The sequence below is a fragment of the Siniperca chuatsi genome, linkage group LG19 (assembly GCF_020085105.1).
Source record: "Siniperca chuatsi isolate FFG_IHB_CAS linkage group LG19, ASM2008510v1, whole genome shotgun sequence".
Classification (NCBI taxonomy): Eukaryota; Metazoa; Chordata; class Actinopteri; order Centrarchiformes; family Sinipercidae; genus Siniperca; species Siniperca chuatsi.
The window spans coordinates 15712098-15728600 of record NC_058060.1 but is presented as its reverse complement, the minus strand read 5'-3'; the positions used below and the strand labels follow the sequence as shown (position 1 = coordinate 15728600).

The following is a 16503-nucleotide window of genomic DNA, read 5'->3' as shown; positions in this document are numbered from 1 at the left end:
CGTCAAAGTAAAGAGTACTAGTCAATCTGCAGGACTTGATGCAAAACAGGAGGGGAAAAAATAACGCGCCAGAGGCTGCAGAGATGGCAGTTACTGCTTCTCTGATAAGCTATGCTAGTTAGTTTAACAGGACTAGTTTATCTGGTTATATATGATTACATTTAGCTACTGCCTTATTTATATGGTATAACAAATGCAATTATTTAGATGTTGGAGCAGCAAAATAGATTTTTCAACTACAGGAAACAGGAAAACGTGGGAAAATTAGCTTTAGGTAAGGCTAACTCACCTGCTAGCCATAACTAGCCGTAGTTCTGCAGTTTGGGTTTTACCTGGGTTTTCTAGTTCTTACAAATGCTGTTTGTTCCCCAAAAATTACACATCTCTATGGCATAATCATTTTTTATATTATGGTAAAACAAATTCTGGTCTTAGCTCAATTTTGACCAAATATGTGTGTTTTGGCTTTGTAGGTGGATGAAGTGCAGTAAGGAAAGAAAAGAAAGATTGGATGATGAAAACAGAAAGTTCTAAAACAATGGAGGAAGGAAGAGTGAGAACATTGAGAGGGTGAGAAGGAAGGAAGGAAGGGGGTGAATTAGCATATGGTCTGCTGTGTCAAAAAGGACCATAACTGAGAAGTGAGGGTGTTGACACCCCCTCATGGGGCCTTGTAATTGGCTGAGAGGGGATTTAGAATTTCTCTTCAGACTTGACACCATCACTGCTCTCACCTCCACTGAACTCCATTAAGCTCCCTGTGCAGAATCGATTATCGCTGTCCGACACTAGATGCTGCCGGATACCAAACTTCCCTCTGTCTGTCATACAAGTTTAGCGCAACTTTTTAATGAAGCTCAGAGTCATCAGCGGGCCGAGTCTGTGCATTTCTCACAGCTCTTGTCATAACACTTCTTTAGCTTTTCACTTGGGACAACAATCAGAACTTCATTGTCACCATACTGGAGCTGTTATGAGATACACCACTGATTTCATTTCACCTGCTGAGTTTCTTTCTACCCAATTATTTCAACTGACCTGAGGCTAGAAAATACACACCAGCCACTACACACAAACAGACAAGCACACACATGATTTCGCTTAGCCATTAGATCCAGCTCTGATTTCAATGCACAATAAATCCCAATCAATCATCTGCAGTACAACACGCACACATAGATACACACATTCTTGTTGCTCATCAAATCGTAAGTAGATGAAAGGTTGTTCGTTTAGACTCTCTGCAAGGTCTTTACACTGAACCATTAAAGTCTGGTTAAAGATGGTGTAATTAGAGAAAACTCTGTGCAGCCTCTCTGCTGGGATATGAATTCCCCTTTACATCTGTATAAGAACCAGATAAGATATAAGAACATTTTCAACTCAACATCCTATAGAAATTAACATATTCCTGCTAGGCTGATTATTGGGCATCTTTAATCTTCAGTTCAGTGCTTTCATCAGTTAACTATGACTCTGTACCATTAATGACCTTAAAGTGGTGCCCCTTCCCTGCTTTCATATCAACATTCATACTTCTCTGTTCATGACATCCCCAAATATTTTTACAACAAGAAATCTTTTCTCATTGCTTTGTCCGCATCTCTTTTATCCACCGAAATTATGGTAAGTGAACTATTATGCTAAGAGGAATCACATTTCCTAGTACAATCACATTTCATTCAGGCTTCATTCTCATCCAAATGCGTCTATCACGAGAGACCCCCTACCCAAACTCCTAAATTACCTAGTGACATGTCAGTTTGCTCTAGGCATATATTGCAAGCTTTTGAAGAGAAACGCCAGTGTTTTCAATCTTTTTAGGGTAATTTCCAATTTCCATCACATTTGCGTTTTTAAAAAAAAGTAATTTGTGGCTTTGGGCAAGGTTTCTTTTCCTGAAAGGTCATTTGGTTTGACAAGAGCATAATTATTAATATAAGCGATGAAGTGCTGCCAAAACTCCAAAATATCTAATTTTACCCCTCACCCATCCATTGTCCCCTTTTAAATTAAACCTCTGTGTGCTTTAATTTAAACGCTACATGTCTAAAAACACAGTGAGTGTTATGTAAGTTACTGCCTGAGAAGAACAAGACAGCCGTTCACTCAGAAAAGAATATGAGCACTGCAGAGTATGACAATGCATTTGTAATGGGAATTCTTCAGCAGCAATAATGTGAAGGGGGGTTGATGCATTTGTAATGGGAATGTTAGAACAGCTGAAAGTTAACAAGCTGAATGAATAAAATCATTAACAATGAAATAGGCTGTTTTATTAATTGAGTTTGGTGCTGAGGCACCACATATATAAATTAATATATCAATATCTATTGATCTTAAGTTAAACTTTCTTTCATTACTTTGGTTTAGCTTTGTATGAGATATTGATTTACCATCTGAATGATGTAACTTCAAAAGTTGTAACAAAACTATGCTTCAGCACAGCTATTCACCACACCTGCAGGGGGCGCTCTACCTGCGCGTTCCGGGTCCGGGGAGACGTCAAAGCTGAAGCAAAGAGCACAGCCTCGCTCCGTCACCTGGAAGGGGAAGAAACTCTCAAACAGGTCCACGCCAGCCTCCACACATGCTAGCACCTCATCAGGCCGTCCTACACCCTGCAGCAGTCTGAGAGTCACGCACAAACACACACAGCCAACAAGCACACACAAAAGCCAAGCACTGAATTAAAAATTAAATAAATCATAAACATTAATGCAACACACAAACGCCTGCAACATATTACTGCTAGAGGCACGCACAAACACAGGCAGCATTTCTCTACCCTCTAACAACATGTGCACCCTTGTGTGTTTGTGCTTTCGCTCTTCCTGGGCTTCCAGATAACTGGCTCCCTCGGACTCTCTGCCTGTAGGCGTCAAGGTCAAGCCCAATTTAGCATTTGATAATGACTCCACTCCACTTTCCAGTAGGAAGTAGCATCTCCTAACAGCCAGAACTACCAGAAGGGCCAGTGTCCCACGGTATTCGAGATTCAAACTTAGAGAGGCTCAAAGGGAGCTCCTGGATACAGACTACAGCTTCTCACAGGTCCTCTCTCTCAATTTCAGAACCACTGCCAGAGCTCCTCCATAACCCCCCAGGAAAGGAGCGCTCATGTGGGACAGTCTCCAGTGAAAAGGCTACAGGCTTATGTAGATTGGAGAACCAGCAACTTCTAGAGAAAGTTTGTGCATTTAAAAGGGGATAGTACTCTGCCAGTGTAGTCAGTCTGGTTGGAGACATAAGGACTCTTTTTGATATCTTCAGAAGAAGCTATTTATTATTATGCAATATTCCTTCCACAGGATTAAAAATCATGTGCGAGTTGAGTGTTTTAATCTTAAAGATTATGTTGTACAGTTGTTTTACAGTTATATTTTCATTAAATGAATGTGTCAGTTATTTTTTACAATTATTAGATTCATTGATTCCTTTAACATGACAAAAGTGACCATCACAAGCTCACAAGCTCCCAGAGCTCAAGGTGACATGACTTGTTTTATCCGTCCAACAGTCCAAAACCCATGAAATAATCCTTTCAGCTCTAATTCAATTAATAATGTAAAAGGAAAGACAGCAACCAACTCGACATATTCATCAGATTATTCAAAAATGGCAAAGCTAAATAATCTTTTTGTCGAAGTTTCTGTTTTAGCATTACAGTCGTATGTGTGATGCTATACAAGACTTCATCAGGCTCTCCTTGCTGTCAGTCATCTGACACTATCACAGGGAAAAATTCATGTCTCCACCACAAAATAATCCTTTAAACTTCTTGCTTTACGGTCACTTATTGTAAAATCTGTCTGTTTTTGTTTAACGTATATTTTAGCCAGGACAATTGTTAGTTTCAACTGGTTTGACATTGTAAATTTTGTATTTTAAAAATGACAAAATGTGAGTGCATTTTTTTGGGGGTGGGGGGGGCAATCATTGTCAGCAGACAATGCTAAACTATTACTGACACTGAGCATGTAGAGGGTTTGGGAGGAGCACGGCAGAGCTGCTGGGTTTTCACTTGTAATCAATCAAGCAGGATAATTAACTGATTGAGCAGTCTCTGAATCACATTGTTTTGCACACACACGGCCATAACGGCATCAGTTACTGCACTTCAAACTACGCTGCTGCACTACTTTGTTAATTTACTAAAAATGAAAATGAATCAAATGAATGAATAGTTTATCAATGTATGTATCAGTTGCAAAGAATTAATCTATTCAATGTTCATAACCGAGTCATCGTTTTGGTAATTAGTAAAAAATATTGAGCATCCCCTTGTTAGAGGTTTATAAATATGTGCCGCTTTTCTCTGTTTAATATCATTGTAAATTTAATATATTTAGGCAGTGAACAAAACAAGACATTTGAAGATGTCACATTTGGTATTTTCACTATTTTCTGATGTTTTAGACCAAGTGATTAATCAAGAAAATAATCAGCAGAATAATCAATTATGAAAATAATCGTTAGTTGCAGCCTTAAATTGAATACTTGACCAAGTAATCTATTTTAATATATCACTTTAAAATGGTAATGGACATTTTTAAGCCTTTTATAGAATAAATGTAGAGTACAGGCTGATCTTAAACTGGTGAATAAATACATGGCACGCCTCTTTCTTATTGATGTCTAGATAATGAATAACATAGAGGGTACTGTTTGTCCACCCACCCACTATGCCTCCTTTTGTTTGGTAGCAGTTGATTTTATGTCTTCAGTGAGTGCTTTTCAATTAAACATTGGGGAAGAGTGTGGGAAAAAAATCTCCCCTTACAACTGTAATCAGTAAAACACATTTATCACAAGTCACACGCAGTGCTGACCTGGGTTTGTCCTCAGGCAGCTCCTTGGTCACAGCAGTGATGAGCTGGGTCCTCAGGGCCTGGTCCATGGTGCCCGTCTGGAGGCCGTCCAGGCAGAATCCCGCCACAGGCCTCTTGGCCGTCTCCTTGGCTGAGCGCAGCCTCTCTTCCAGGATGTCTCCTCCCTCCACCACCCCGAACACCTCCACTCCTTCCAATTCCTGGAAATGACAGATTGGTGATTAAACAGCTGACAGAAAGAAACCCTGAAAGATCGAAAGAAGAACAAGAAGTAGAGGGAAAATTTAAACTGAAACCTGACGAAACATAGATGTTAGAGATTAGAGCTTATTTCCACACATGGTGTGTGATCAGGTTTGTGCAAAAAAACAAAAAAGTGGTTATATTCTTGCCAGACCCCTCTGCATTTTGGTGACTTGACATGAAGTTGACTGCACATCACGAAGAGGACACAGTGGGGGGTGGGGAGTAGAGCTTGGTAGCAATCAAGCAGCTGATGATTACCTGCAGTATGCTGTTGGTTCTGTTTGGCTCTTTGCTCAACATCATTCTAGACTTAACAATTATTGTCCTGAGGGAAATTTGGTTTTGCAGCCCAGGCAATGAAATACACAGAAGAGCACATAAATGCAGTAAAGACATACAGGCAGTGAAATGCACACATGATATAAAACGATATTAAAAAGACACAAAAATGCAATGCAACCGAAAACCAAAGAAACAATAAACTACTTCCTATAAATTAAGCTACAGATCTCCTAGGACTAGAGCAATACATTTATGTATATCTCCTCTTAAGCACAAGTGAGTTAAGGTGTCATATGTATAACTCATGACAATTCTCACTCTGTTCTCTCTATCTTGAAATGAGGTAGCGTTTCACTGCTTTTAAAAGAAAGACAGTTGATTTCATTAGTCATGCTTGACGCTGAGCCGTTACACACCTACCCACTGATAATCTATGTACCCACTGATAATGTATTCCTCCTTATCTCACTGATTCCAGCCGTAGCACAGCTGCCCCTGCGACAACAAAAATATCAAACATCCATCCTTGTCCCGTGTGCTTGTGCCGTGCATGACTGATTCACAAATGTAAGAGAACAGTAGTGCGTGTGTTTAGACTGCCGGTTGTGTGTGTACCTGTGATTTTTGGTGCACCAGCAGACACTCGTCCAAGTGGGTGAGAGTTCGATCCACCGACTTTCGGACCCTTTTGCGAGAGGTGTTGTTCTGCCACGTCTCTCCGTCTGCCATGCTCTGATACCAGTCTGGCTGCACGGTCTTCTGGAGAGCCATGAACTTGGCAACTGTCAGCTCTATCCGCCCACCGCTGCCCCACACTGACACCGTCTGATAACAACCCAGAGAGGGCATTTTCATGTAAAAGGACGTTGGAGAGAAAACAATAGATTTGCTGGGCTAGAATTTTACTAGGATATTTCTCTCTTTAAAAAGTAATAACTCAGCATTGTGGGAAAAATGCTTATTCGCTTTCTTGCCGAGAGTTAGATGAGAAGATCGATACCAATCTCACAGCAGCTGGTTAGCTGAGCTTATCATAAAGACTGGAAACAAGGTTAAACAATTAGCCTGGCTCAGTCTGAAGGTAACAAAATTCACCTACCAGTAATTAACGAAAACAAACTGTAAAAACGACAAAGTGTGGTTTAATGGGGGCTTATGTGTTATATGTAACTATTTCTTGGGCGGGAGTAGTCTCCGCTAGTTGCTTAGCAACTGCTCCCGGGCCAAGAAATAGTACGACGCATAACCCCCCGTAAAACCAAAACCTCACCATTTTTTCACTGCGGAGCTTTAGAGGTGCTGGTAGGCAGATTTTGCTACCTTTGGACAGAGCCAGGCTCATTGTTTCCCCGTTTTCAGTCTTTATGCTAAGCTAAGCTAACAAGCTGGGGGCTCCAGCTACATATCTTGGGCACAGAAAGGAGAGTGGCATCAATCTTCTCATCTAACTCTCGGCATAAAATGGAATAAGCGTATTTCCCAACATGTGGATCATATTCCTTTAAGCAGAAGCTTAATCTCACCTTGTTAGTGGTATAACCTGTTGGGCAGAAGGTCGCAGGGTCGTGAAGCGAGCAGTACAACACAGTATCGTGAAGACCTGCACAAAACAAAAAATCAATGCGTATCACTCACAGAGAATGAAACCAGACAAAGGGTTACAGGCCGTGCACGAAGCAAGGTGACGGAAGGTGATGCTTCATTTCTACATGTTAATGTGACGACTCTGAGTCTGGAGAGAGGAATGAGGTGTCGTCTTATCAGCAAAACCCAGCTGCAGCAGATGATCAAAAGGTGAGAAAACAAAAGGCTTAATAGCAGCAAATTATGTTATTCTTTCTAATTATTCAATCACTGCTCTTCCCTGCTGGGACTTAAGAGACTGCACTGTAGTAATCCCCTGACAGTTTACAACAAGTGGCACCACAGTGATTACATTTCTAATTTCAAATTTGGTTGCCTGAGGCAACTGTTGTACTGTTGTACAGCAAAGCTGAATGAGGTCACTCTTCTGGGGCATTTATATAAATATTACTCAGAACAGCACTACTTTTTAGTCAGGCTCATGGAGCTAATTAGCTTTTCAATATTGAACTCAACACATACCGTATATTTAGTAGCAATTTGTCATTCCAATTTAGCCAGTGGTAATAATGTTCATATATTCTAATTTACATGTATCAACTAGTCACACCAATACAGGATTTTGAGCCTGGCAGAGGTTCTTCAGATGTGGCTGTTATTTAAAATATGCCTAATGCAGAGGGTTAAATAACAATCACAGTGGAGCAGAACCGCAACAAGGTTCATTCAAAATATTTCAACAAACTCCCTTTCCTCCTCTACATCTTTGACATGGAGATGAGTGATACAGATCAGATTTTACTTGTTGTTTTGACAAGTGTTTTAAATGACTACCAACGCTACTTCAATCAAAGACAGAGTCTAAACACAGTTCAAATGCCATGCTTTTCAGCAGAGACATATTGACTGGTCCATTAAAGGGGAGGAAAAAAGTCGACTTTGAGAAAGATATTTACACTCACACCCTCTTTCATGATCTGTAAATGTTCAGAAACATGGTCATTTTAAAGTATGTTATGTGTGTGGGTGTATTCAAAATCTACTGTGTGGGATTTCTTGATAATACTTTCTCCATTTCTAATATCACAACTTGATGTATCTGCTAATACGGACCCCAATCCAATACTATTTTTTCTCTCTTAAACACATAAAAAAAAAGAGGCTGACAAAGACACTCCACAAGGTCCACTCAGTAGCTGATGTGGAGCTTTTGATTGTATCACACAGACTTTACAGATTTCTCATCCATGTTGGCTTTAAAGCTGAAACTGGAAGAATAAAACAGCTAGTGGGTTAGCTCACTTGTGGTGAGACTGTTTTTGTCATCTGTTGTTTCAAGGTCCAGAAGAAACTTCAAATCTCAACATACAAATCTGTTAATAAACTATTTGTATGAACACACTTTGCTTGAAATAGCATTTCAGCACTGAGTGGCTACGGTTGCCATATGACATATGCTGTTACTTGATTTAATACTCAGTTATAAATCATTTTCTCTAATAACTGATCCAATGTTTTGGCCAATATTAAGTATCAGATTACTAACAGCTGTCAATACTAATTTGCAGTTACATGTTTACAGTTACAAATTTAAATGCAAATATTAAAGCAATTCCAACAATGTTTCCAACAAATGCAAGAAAAAGTTTAAACATTGTTGTATATATTTGAAGATGCCTGCTTAGTTTGGTGCCTTTATTAGGTGGCTGTAAATAAAGTTCTGCTGTGTTAATATGAATACAACACTTGATTTTAACACTTGATGTTAGTTAAAAAGCTGATGATGTATTACCTTTTCATCAATATAGAATAAATCTGAATTCACTGGAATAGAATTGGGTGTCATCATAATTTATGTCTAATCAATGCTGTTTTGTCCCAACTTATCCTCTTTACTCTTGTCTTCTCCTGATTACTCTCTGGAATATAACTGCTACTAAGGGAGGAGAGAGGAAGAAGAAAAAAAATGTGACTGAACAGAAGTACCTGCAAACTTCCTGAATCCATCCTTAAACTCCTCCAACACTTCTTGGTGCTCTGCTCTTGAGGGAAAAATAAAAACGTGATGCAGATGGGCGTTAGATTTTGGAGAGAGTTCAGTGTGTGTGTGTGATGAGTTTAGCTTACATATTGGACAGGGTGACCTGAGTGACAGATGGGAGGTTGCTCAGGGTGTGCAGTGTGTCCTGGGTGAGGTGGGGCACTGTGCCAAAGTGTGTGTACAGCAGACACCCCGGGACTTCCAGAGAGTGCTGTCCCGTCCTGCCGAGCCCCCTCAGGACACCCAGCCGACTTCTGCCCTGAACCACACGGGACAGCTCCAGTTTCATCCTGCTGCCAGCCATACGAGTAACGTTGCTGCAGTCGATGTGCTCCAAACAAGATTAACTGCACTACACTAACGTACAATACCTAAACCACGACGAGTTTGAATGGCAGTGATCCTAGCTAACTAACGTTTGCAAAAGAGCATGTGAAATTAGCCACGTAGCTAACTAGCCTAACCAATCACGTGTTACGACTTTACGCAAGCTTTCGTCGAGTTAAGGCGTTTACTCCTCTTAGATGCCGAACGTTAAGAAAACCTATGCCTTCACATTTGTGCTGCTTTGAATTATATACGTTTTTGATAGCATGTTTCATTTGCTTACCTACAAAACTCACTGCCTGACAGGAACTACAAGTCGTGGAAATATGTCGTCATCACCCGCCGCGGCGGCACTTTGAAAACTACAAAATAGCGCCGTGCCTCTCCTTTTGGTCACAACACCAATCTGATGTGTTGTGCTTTATACAAACCCCTAAATAACTTGTGTTGTTGGATTTATTTTAAGTTTCGTTACATTTAAACGCAATATGGGCTCCTTTAGAAAAGTGAACAACGTTGCTATGGTTACCCGAGAGACGCCTGAACTACAAACAAAGTCAAGTGGGACACGTAGTCCTGAAATGCTTCGTTGACGCGACAATTAGCCTATAAAAACGGTTAATTAACTACATTACCCAGAATCCTATGTGATCCAACTCAATGGCAGTTGTATGTACGGGTTCTGCGCTTTGCTTGGACTTTTTGTAGTGACTTCTGAACACTTTTTGTTAATATAAATATATAATCGTTGGCTTTTGTGGATGGCGTATCCTGTTGGTAGACGATGACTCTGTAATGATGGTCGGGTCTATATTATAATAGCAGAAGTAAAGGTGTATAACTAAACAAATGACGTTCCCAGGTCACAATCCTCACCTGTTTAGGTGGAGGAGGCTCGGCAAGAGTAAAACATCTGCAGTCAAGGTAAGTTTAGTCTTTGGATTAATGTTAAATTGAGAGGAATACAGCTTCTATAATATTTAGTTCGGGGGGGGGGGCTGACTATTCTAGATAATAAATCCAAGGTGCTCACCTCAACACGTTCTCTTATCTAAAGGGAAAACATGAAATATTTTTTCAGTCAATTTTTACTTTTCAGACATTTTCCCTAAGGATTATCAAATCCCTGGAGAGGTAAAACATAAATGTTAAACGTTCCCTGTTGGATTTGTGAATGAAGGAGCAGCACATCAGCGTTAATACTATGTATGAAGGCATAGCTCATGTCAGGGGATGGTTGAGAAATGTCATACAGATGCCCTTTCTTACATACTCACATGCCTGCAGCCTGAAACAGAGATAGCTAAATCGCTGCTAGTAAAGAACCAACTTCTGGATGTCTGGGGAATGATTTTGAAATAATCTGCTGATTTAAGGCAACAGCTAAGCTTTCCTGTGAATTAATCCGCAGACATCGGCATTGGCTCAGCCCTCAATTTGCACACTGCGCCCACAGCTCAAGGTGTCTGAGCTTGGCTGGGCATTTTCAAGCAGGCAAAGGTGACCATGAGATCAGCATTTTCATGGGCTCGGTGGTCTCTCTTGCAAACAGTATCAGCTTACACTTGAAATTGTTTTTCTTTCATGAACAGATGCATGTGAAGAATGGTGATATCGATCAGTGGAGGAAGGTGAGAGGAACATGTGCTGGTGCAGCTGAATTCCTTTGGGTTTTAGACTGTTGGTGGACAAAACAAGCAATTTGAGGATGTCACCTTGGACTGATTTTCAGTATTTTCTGTATTTACAGACTAAACAGATAATTGAATAATCACCAGATTAATTGATAATGAAAATAATCGTTAGTCTGTTACCTATTACCTTGTCCCCAGCGTGTGGAGATGGCTTCTGAGTTTGCTATATCTGAAGTCTTCTCCCACAAGAAACCTCATCCAGGAACCAGCACCCTGGCTTTACCATTGCAAAGCTCTGACCAGTTAAGAGACCATGATGACGCTTACAGTGAAGGTAGGTCAGCCCATAAAAAGAATAATAGGTGTCTCTAGAGAAGTGTTACCTATAATAGAGCTGAACCTGTGCAGCAGCAGGCTTAATGATATTTGGGTGGTTTCCTCTTGCAGCTCAGGCTCTTCTTGGTGATTGGCTGAGCAGTAAGTTGCGGCTGGAGCTGGAGATAGAGGAGGACGATGACCTGATGAGCTCCGCTGAGAGGAGAAGCCCTGTTGCGTTGGCTAGTGCTCAGCCTGCTGCCCTGAACTACAGCAACTTTGATGGTACAAAGCAAGGACGAAAAGTGTGTTACCTGTCCAACTAACCTGAGGTTCATTATTTTAATTAATCAACACCAATTCTAATTTGGCTTTCCTGGCCATAATGAGAAGTGGGAGGTTTACATTTGACATCACAAGCCAAAATGTCGTCATTATCGTGTCACCCTGACTCCAAACTCAGTTTGCCCGACTACCAGCACACAGGGAATCTTCAAACCCAGGTCATATTGATAAAGAACTACTCTCAAGGTTAAATCAAAACATATGTAGAGATACAGTATGTATCTAACTACCAACTATATACTACGGTCATATACTCTAGGTAACTCAGGTAACATTAAGAATTACAGACTATACCAATGGTTTTTCATATTTGAACTAATTAACAACAAATTATGTCATCATATACTCATCATCATAGTTTTTTAGATTCATCTCCTACTTTACAGATACTCAGTGATTTGAACTGATTTCACTGCAGTATGTAAATCAACTTGCAGAGACCTTTAACTCGCTTGAGATTAGAAATTTATCACACTGAGCATTTTATTAGCTTTCTTTTTGGCAAAGTTATCATAAACGCAGTTGTATGCAGGACTGTGTCTTTTCTGTTTTCTTCTTTGAAGACTTTAGAGTTGAATGCCAAACTGCAATGTTGTGAAGAGGCTACACATTATTTATTTATTTTCACAATGTCCTGTCTATTGGTATTTCATATAGTCCTACAACTCCTATAACTTGTGAATGCAATGGTTTTCAACAAGTGACTTCCAAATCTTATCATCATGAAGTTTCCATGAGTTTTACCTGCACTACAATAGTTGTTGAAAACATAATATATAACATTGATGGTTAACTAAATGCTTACTGTAATAGATTATCTATCTCAAGCAAGTGTTGAGTCTCGACACATAGATTTTCACACTGTGGTGAAATGAACTGAAATCAGTAGCTGTCTAAAGGGAAGGAAATCAATCTATAAACTTATTGTATGCTTTGCAAAATGTCCAGCAGTATTTAAAGTACATATGATTTCGAAAATCACTGGAACAGATGTTTTGAAAACTCCTCAGTTGTGATATAATATTACTCTTTCACACTCACCTGTGCAAAAATACTTAGATCTGTACAACTGTCTGGCTGAGGAGGAAGAACACAGCACTGTTAACAGCTTCCTACAAGACCTGATGGAGCAAGAGGTGTTGGACTCTGGGGTGATGGAGGAACTGGCACTGGATGTTGGACAAACAAGGAAGAAGTTCAGAAACCCGATCGTCACCATGGAAGCGCGACACCTGCAGGTATGTCTCAAATTCCTCAAGCTGCATAAGAGATGTGAAACTGTCACAGTGAGGGAAACAACTGAGCAACAACTAGAGATTTTCTTACTCCTAGAAGACAAAGCAGTTTTGGCCAATCTGCTTTTTCTGCCAGAGCCTCCAAGGATTGGAACAATTTACCGCAACACATAAGAAAGTGTGCCAACTACCACAGCATTGTGGAGAAGGAGTCTGGTTGATTAGAAATTGATTAGAAATCAAATTTGTGAACACTAGAACAGTGAGGTGTTTTCGTGTTGTTTATCGTCTTGTTATTACTATGTTTAGTGTAAGAGCTGCTCCTGCTCATCATAGTCTCTGGACATAATAACCACACTTCACCAGGCCTAACATTGTGTTATGCTAATTGTTGATTTGTTGACTGTTGTTATGCTAGGGTTTGGGTCCAAGCGGCTTCTATTTTCTTTTCTTTTCTTTTTTTAAACATGTGGACGTGATACATTTTCCTCCCGAATTTGGTACATCTAGGTGAAACGTGCCGCAGGGGCTGTTCTGTAGGGGGCGCTAGCGAGCCATTTTGCCACACCCATGCCCAAGACCCATATGAGATGTAAATCTTTGCCACTTCTGACACATGTGCAAAGTTTTGTGAGTTTTCGAGCACCTGTAGCCCCTCAATAAGATTCATTTGGACAAAGAAAAATAATTCCTGCAGCGGTCTCTGTTCGGACCCTAATAACAGCTGGGATGATGGGCACCCAGGTTGTGTTCTCATTTACACTAATTGCTACTGATTGCCACTGAAGGTGCGGGAGAACAGGGCCCGGCGGGAGGCTGAGAGGCAGAGGCAACAGAGAGAGAGGGAGGCTCAGTGGGGTGCCAGAGAGGAGGCAAAGAGGAGGGAGCAAAGGGAGGAGACGAGGAAGAAGCAGGAGGCTCGGAGGCAGGAGGAGATGGTGCAGCAGGAGATGGTGAGACTGCGACGTCAGATGGAGGAGAGGAGAGGCCTGGAACAGCTGGTTCGACAGAGGTATGGTATCCATAGCAACCACTGGCCTCTGCTGAAGTGGTTACAGCAATCACCTATGTCTGAAATGATTCTCAGTCTCCTGTCTGATTGCGCTGTATGTGATCTTGCCTGCTCCACCTTCCTATGGTGGATTGAATGGATTAACCTCTTGAGAAGTGAGCCTGTGCTGAGCCAGCTCCCTGACCCAAACAACTATTAATACACTAAACTCAAATTACAGCTGAGGCTGATGGGAATGTCATTAGTTTAGCAGGTATTGGACAAATAAAGATTTTGACCTGATGATGGAACTAGATGAACAGTTATTGAAATAGTTGTCAAGACAAGTTCAACGGTCAACCTCATGGTGGCGCTAGAGGAAAAGTCAGGGGATCTTTAAAGTCAGTAGAATTCATCGTCTGGGGATCATTAATGTCTGTACAAAACTTAAAGGCAATCCATCCAGAAGTTGTTGACATATTTCAGTCTGGACCAAAGTGTTCTTTTAGGTTATTTTAGGGTATTTTTTTGGTTTTGTCATTAAGGTATTCTCATTGATGGGTTTTTTATTGTCTGGTCATAAAAAAAGATTTTTCAGTTCTGAAAAATTAACTCAACACGTACAAGTACAACATTCGAGGGCATGAGAATTTAACAGGAGGTTAGCAAGAGAAAAATAACCAATTGGGTCGATTCCAGGAGATATGGTGTACAAATATGGAAAAACATGGGAATATGTATTTGATGTTTTTTAGTATGTGTGTTTGAATTTTTTTACTTAGCAATAACTGTGATGTGATTGTTTAACATATTTTTTAGGTCTATTCTTTTTTCCATATACAAAAAACATTTATTTACTGCAACTTTTGGGGATGACTGCTATTCTTTATGTTGCCCCGGTAGACTAAGTAGTATATGTATGTTTATTCCCCAGGGAAAGGGAGAGAGTGGAAGGGCAGAGGGCAGCCAGAAGCCTCCAGTCAGCTCCTCCACTTCCCACAAAACAGCAGCAGCAGGAAACAGAGAGACTATTTAAAGAACAGAAAATTCAAACCAAAGTTTACATGCATAATCTTAAGGTTGGTACCTGTACTGTGTGTGTGGATGTATTTGCAGGTTGGTATAGCAAATGTAAATTCTTTAACTTGTGGGCCTGCATGTTTGCATGCATTTGTGTACATGTTTTAGTGTCTGCAGAGGCATTTCTCTGGATGGTATTCAGTGGTGTTGGACAGAAGGCTACGTTTGGGTAAGGCCATGGCCCTCTGCGACTGGAAGAGGCAGCTGAGAGCATGGCGAGCGTGGCGGGCAGTGGTGTGGGCAGAACAAAAGCAGCGAGAGGTGGTGAGAACAGAAGAGGAGCTACGAGTTGGAAACAGGCAAGAACCAAAAAGAAATGACGTTAAAGGGTCCTGTTAACCTGTCATTGTATAAATCCTGCCTTTTACCACAAATGACGCAATGTAAATTACTACCTATATTCAAAATTAGACTATTAATTATGACAGTATTTCTAGAAGACACTTACTGATGTAGCCTATATCCTGTCACCCTGACCAAGCAGTAATTGAGGGTTAAAAATACGATCACATTCGTTACCTCATCCAGACAATGCCAGCTGGCTGTGGAGAGTGACCGAAGGCGGTTGCTACGGCGATGTCTGAATGCGTGGCAGCTATGGTGTCGGATGGAGAAGGAACAACGACAGCTTCTGGCCCGGCAGCAGGAGACCCGGCGGAAGATGGCTGCCCTAATCAATGCTGCATCAACAGGCAAACTCAAGGCCACAGAAACCCAAACTTATCAGCCAATAATGGCCCCTCTTGAGGCATCTAACCAACCAGAGAGCATGGAGAAAGTAAGAGTTGCACTCACAGAGCCTCAAATCAGCAGAAACAATGCACAGGGATTCATTCTCCTCTCTGTCTCTCAAAACCTAACAAGGCAGTGGCAGATGGCCGCCCACCATTGAGTCTGGTTCTGTCCAAGGTTTCTGCCTGTTAAAAGGAAGTTTTTCCTTGCCACTGCCGCCAAATGCTCGCTCATGGTGGGATTTGTTGGGTCTCTGTAATTACTATTATAAAGAGTACGGTCCAGACCTGCTCTATAGCAAAAATGGGATGAGATAACTTCTGTTATGAACTGGTGCTATATAAATAAAATTGAATTGAAAAATTTAATTGAATTAAAATGTTAACTCTCTTTGTTAATGCTTGAAAACAACCTGAAATATCACATTTGACTAAAACATCAGTCCTAGCCTTGCCAGGTGATGCTAAAGGCCTCATTATAAATAAGTTTGGGACTAAACTGAATAAAACGTTTTGTTTTCCAAATCTTCTCTTTGCATGGGATGACCTGAACCTTTCTCAGTGTGTCAGCCAGGCAGACAAACTTTTCTTGCTGAAATATTCACAACTCTGGAGAGTGAGAGCAGGAAAGAAGGAGTAAATATCAGGGATGGGAAGGTATAGAGCAGATGGAAAGAATGCTAGAGAGGAATAAGAGGTGTAGGATGGTGGAACACAGTTCGAGGGACAGAAGAAACTGAACAGGAGATGAAGTTGGAGTTGCAGGAGTTCATGGTGGAGGGGTCAATAAAGAGGCCATACTCACTATCAGGCCCCTGCTGCTTATATATCAGGATTCCTGGAGCTCAGTAAAGATTAAG

General features: G+C 40.9%; 2 protein-coding genes and 1 long non-coding RNA gene across 9 annotated transcripts in view; 1 reads left to right on the top strand and 2 right to left on the bottom strand.

Annotated features, from left to right (window-relative positions):
• The window catches only part of qtrt2 (queuine tRNA-ribosyltransferase accessory subunit 2), a 66203-nt gene extending 56547 nt beyond the window's left edge, over positions 1–9656 (bottom strand). For 3 of the 6 annotated variants that reach the window (XM_044175748.1, XM_044175749.1, XM_044175747.1), the window contains exons 1-6: positions 9072–9656; positions 8931–8986; positions 6884–6960; positions 5976–6185; positions 4833–5032; positions 2462–2631 (exon numbers count right to left, since the gene is read on the bottom strand). In XM_044175748.1, coding sequence (XP_044031683.1) covers positions 2462–2631; positions 4833–5032; positions 5976–6185; positions 6884–6960; positions 8931–8986; positions 9072–9289 — 931 coding nt within the window. In that variant the 5' untranslated portion in view covers positions 9290–9656. The remainder of the gene's footprint in view (positions 1–2461; positions 2632–4832; positions 5033–5975; positions 6186–6883; positions 6961–8930; positions 8987–9071) is intronic. The other 3 variants (XM_044175751.1, XM_044175750.1, XM_044175752.1) reach the window with 2 other exon arrangements.
• A 308-nt stretch (positions 9657–9964) lies between these two features.
• ccdc191 (coiled-coil domain containing 191) overlaps positions 9965–16503 on the top strand; it is a 15689-nt gene continuing 9150 nt past the window's right edge. The window contains exons 1-10 of one of the 2 annotated variants that reach the window (XM_044175730.1): positions 9966–10236; positions 10724–10812; positions 10905–10943; positions 11145–11280; positions 11394–11546; positions 12666–12844; positions 13630–13853; positions 14767–14911; positions 15021–15211; positions 15441–15690. In XM_044175730.1, coding sequence (XP_044031665.1) covers positions 10905–10943; positions 11145–11280; positions 11394–11546; positions 12666–12844; positions 13630–13853; positions 14767–14911; positions 15021–15211; positions 15441–15690 — 1317 coding nt within the window. In that variant the 5' untranslated portion in view covers positions 9966–10236; positions 10724–10812. Of the gene's footprint in view, positions 10237–10723; positions 10813–10904; positions 10944–11144; positions 11281–11393; positions 11547–12665; positions 12845–13629; positions 13854–14766; positions 14912–15020; positions 15212–15440; positions 15691–16503 lie in introns of both variants that reach the window. The other variant, XM_044175729.1, reaches the window with a different exon arrangement.
• The window catches only part of LOC122866299, a 14023-nt gene continuing 8855 nt past the window's right edge, over positions 11336–16503 (bottom strand). Inside the window, exons 2-3 of the long non-coding RNA XR_006375668.1 lie at positions 12648–12775; positions 11336–11440 (exon numbers count right to left, since the gene is read on the bottom strand). This is a non-coding gene — a long non-coding RNA (uncharacterized LOC122866299). The remainder of the gene's footprint in view (positions 11441–12647; positions 12776–16503) is intronic.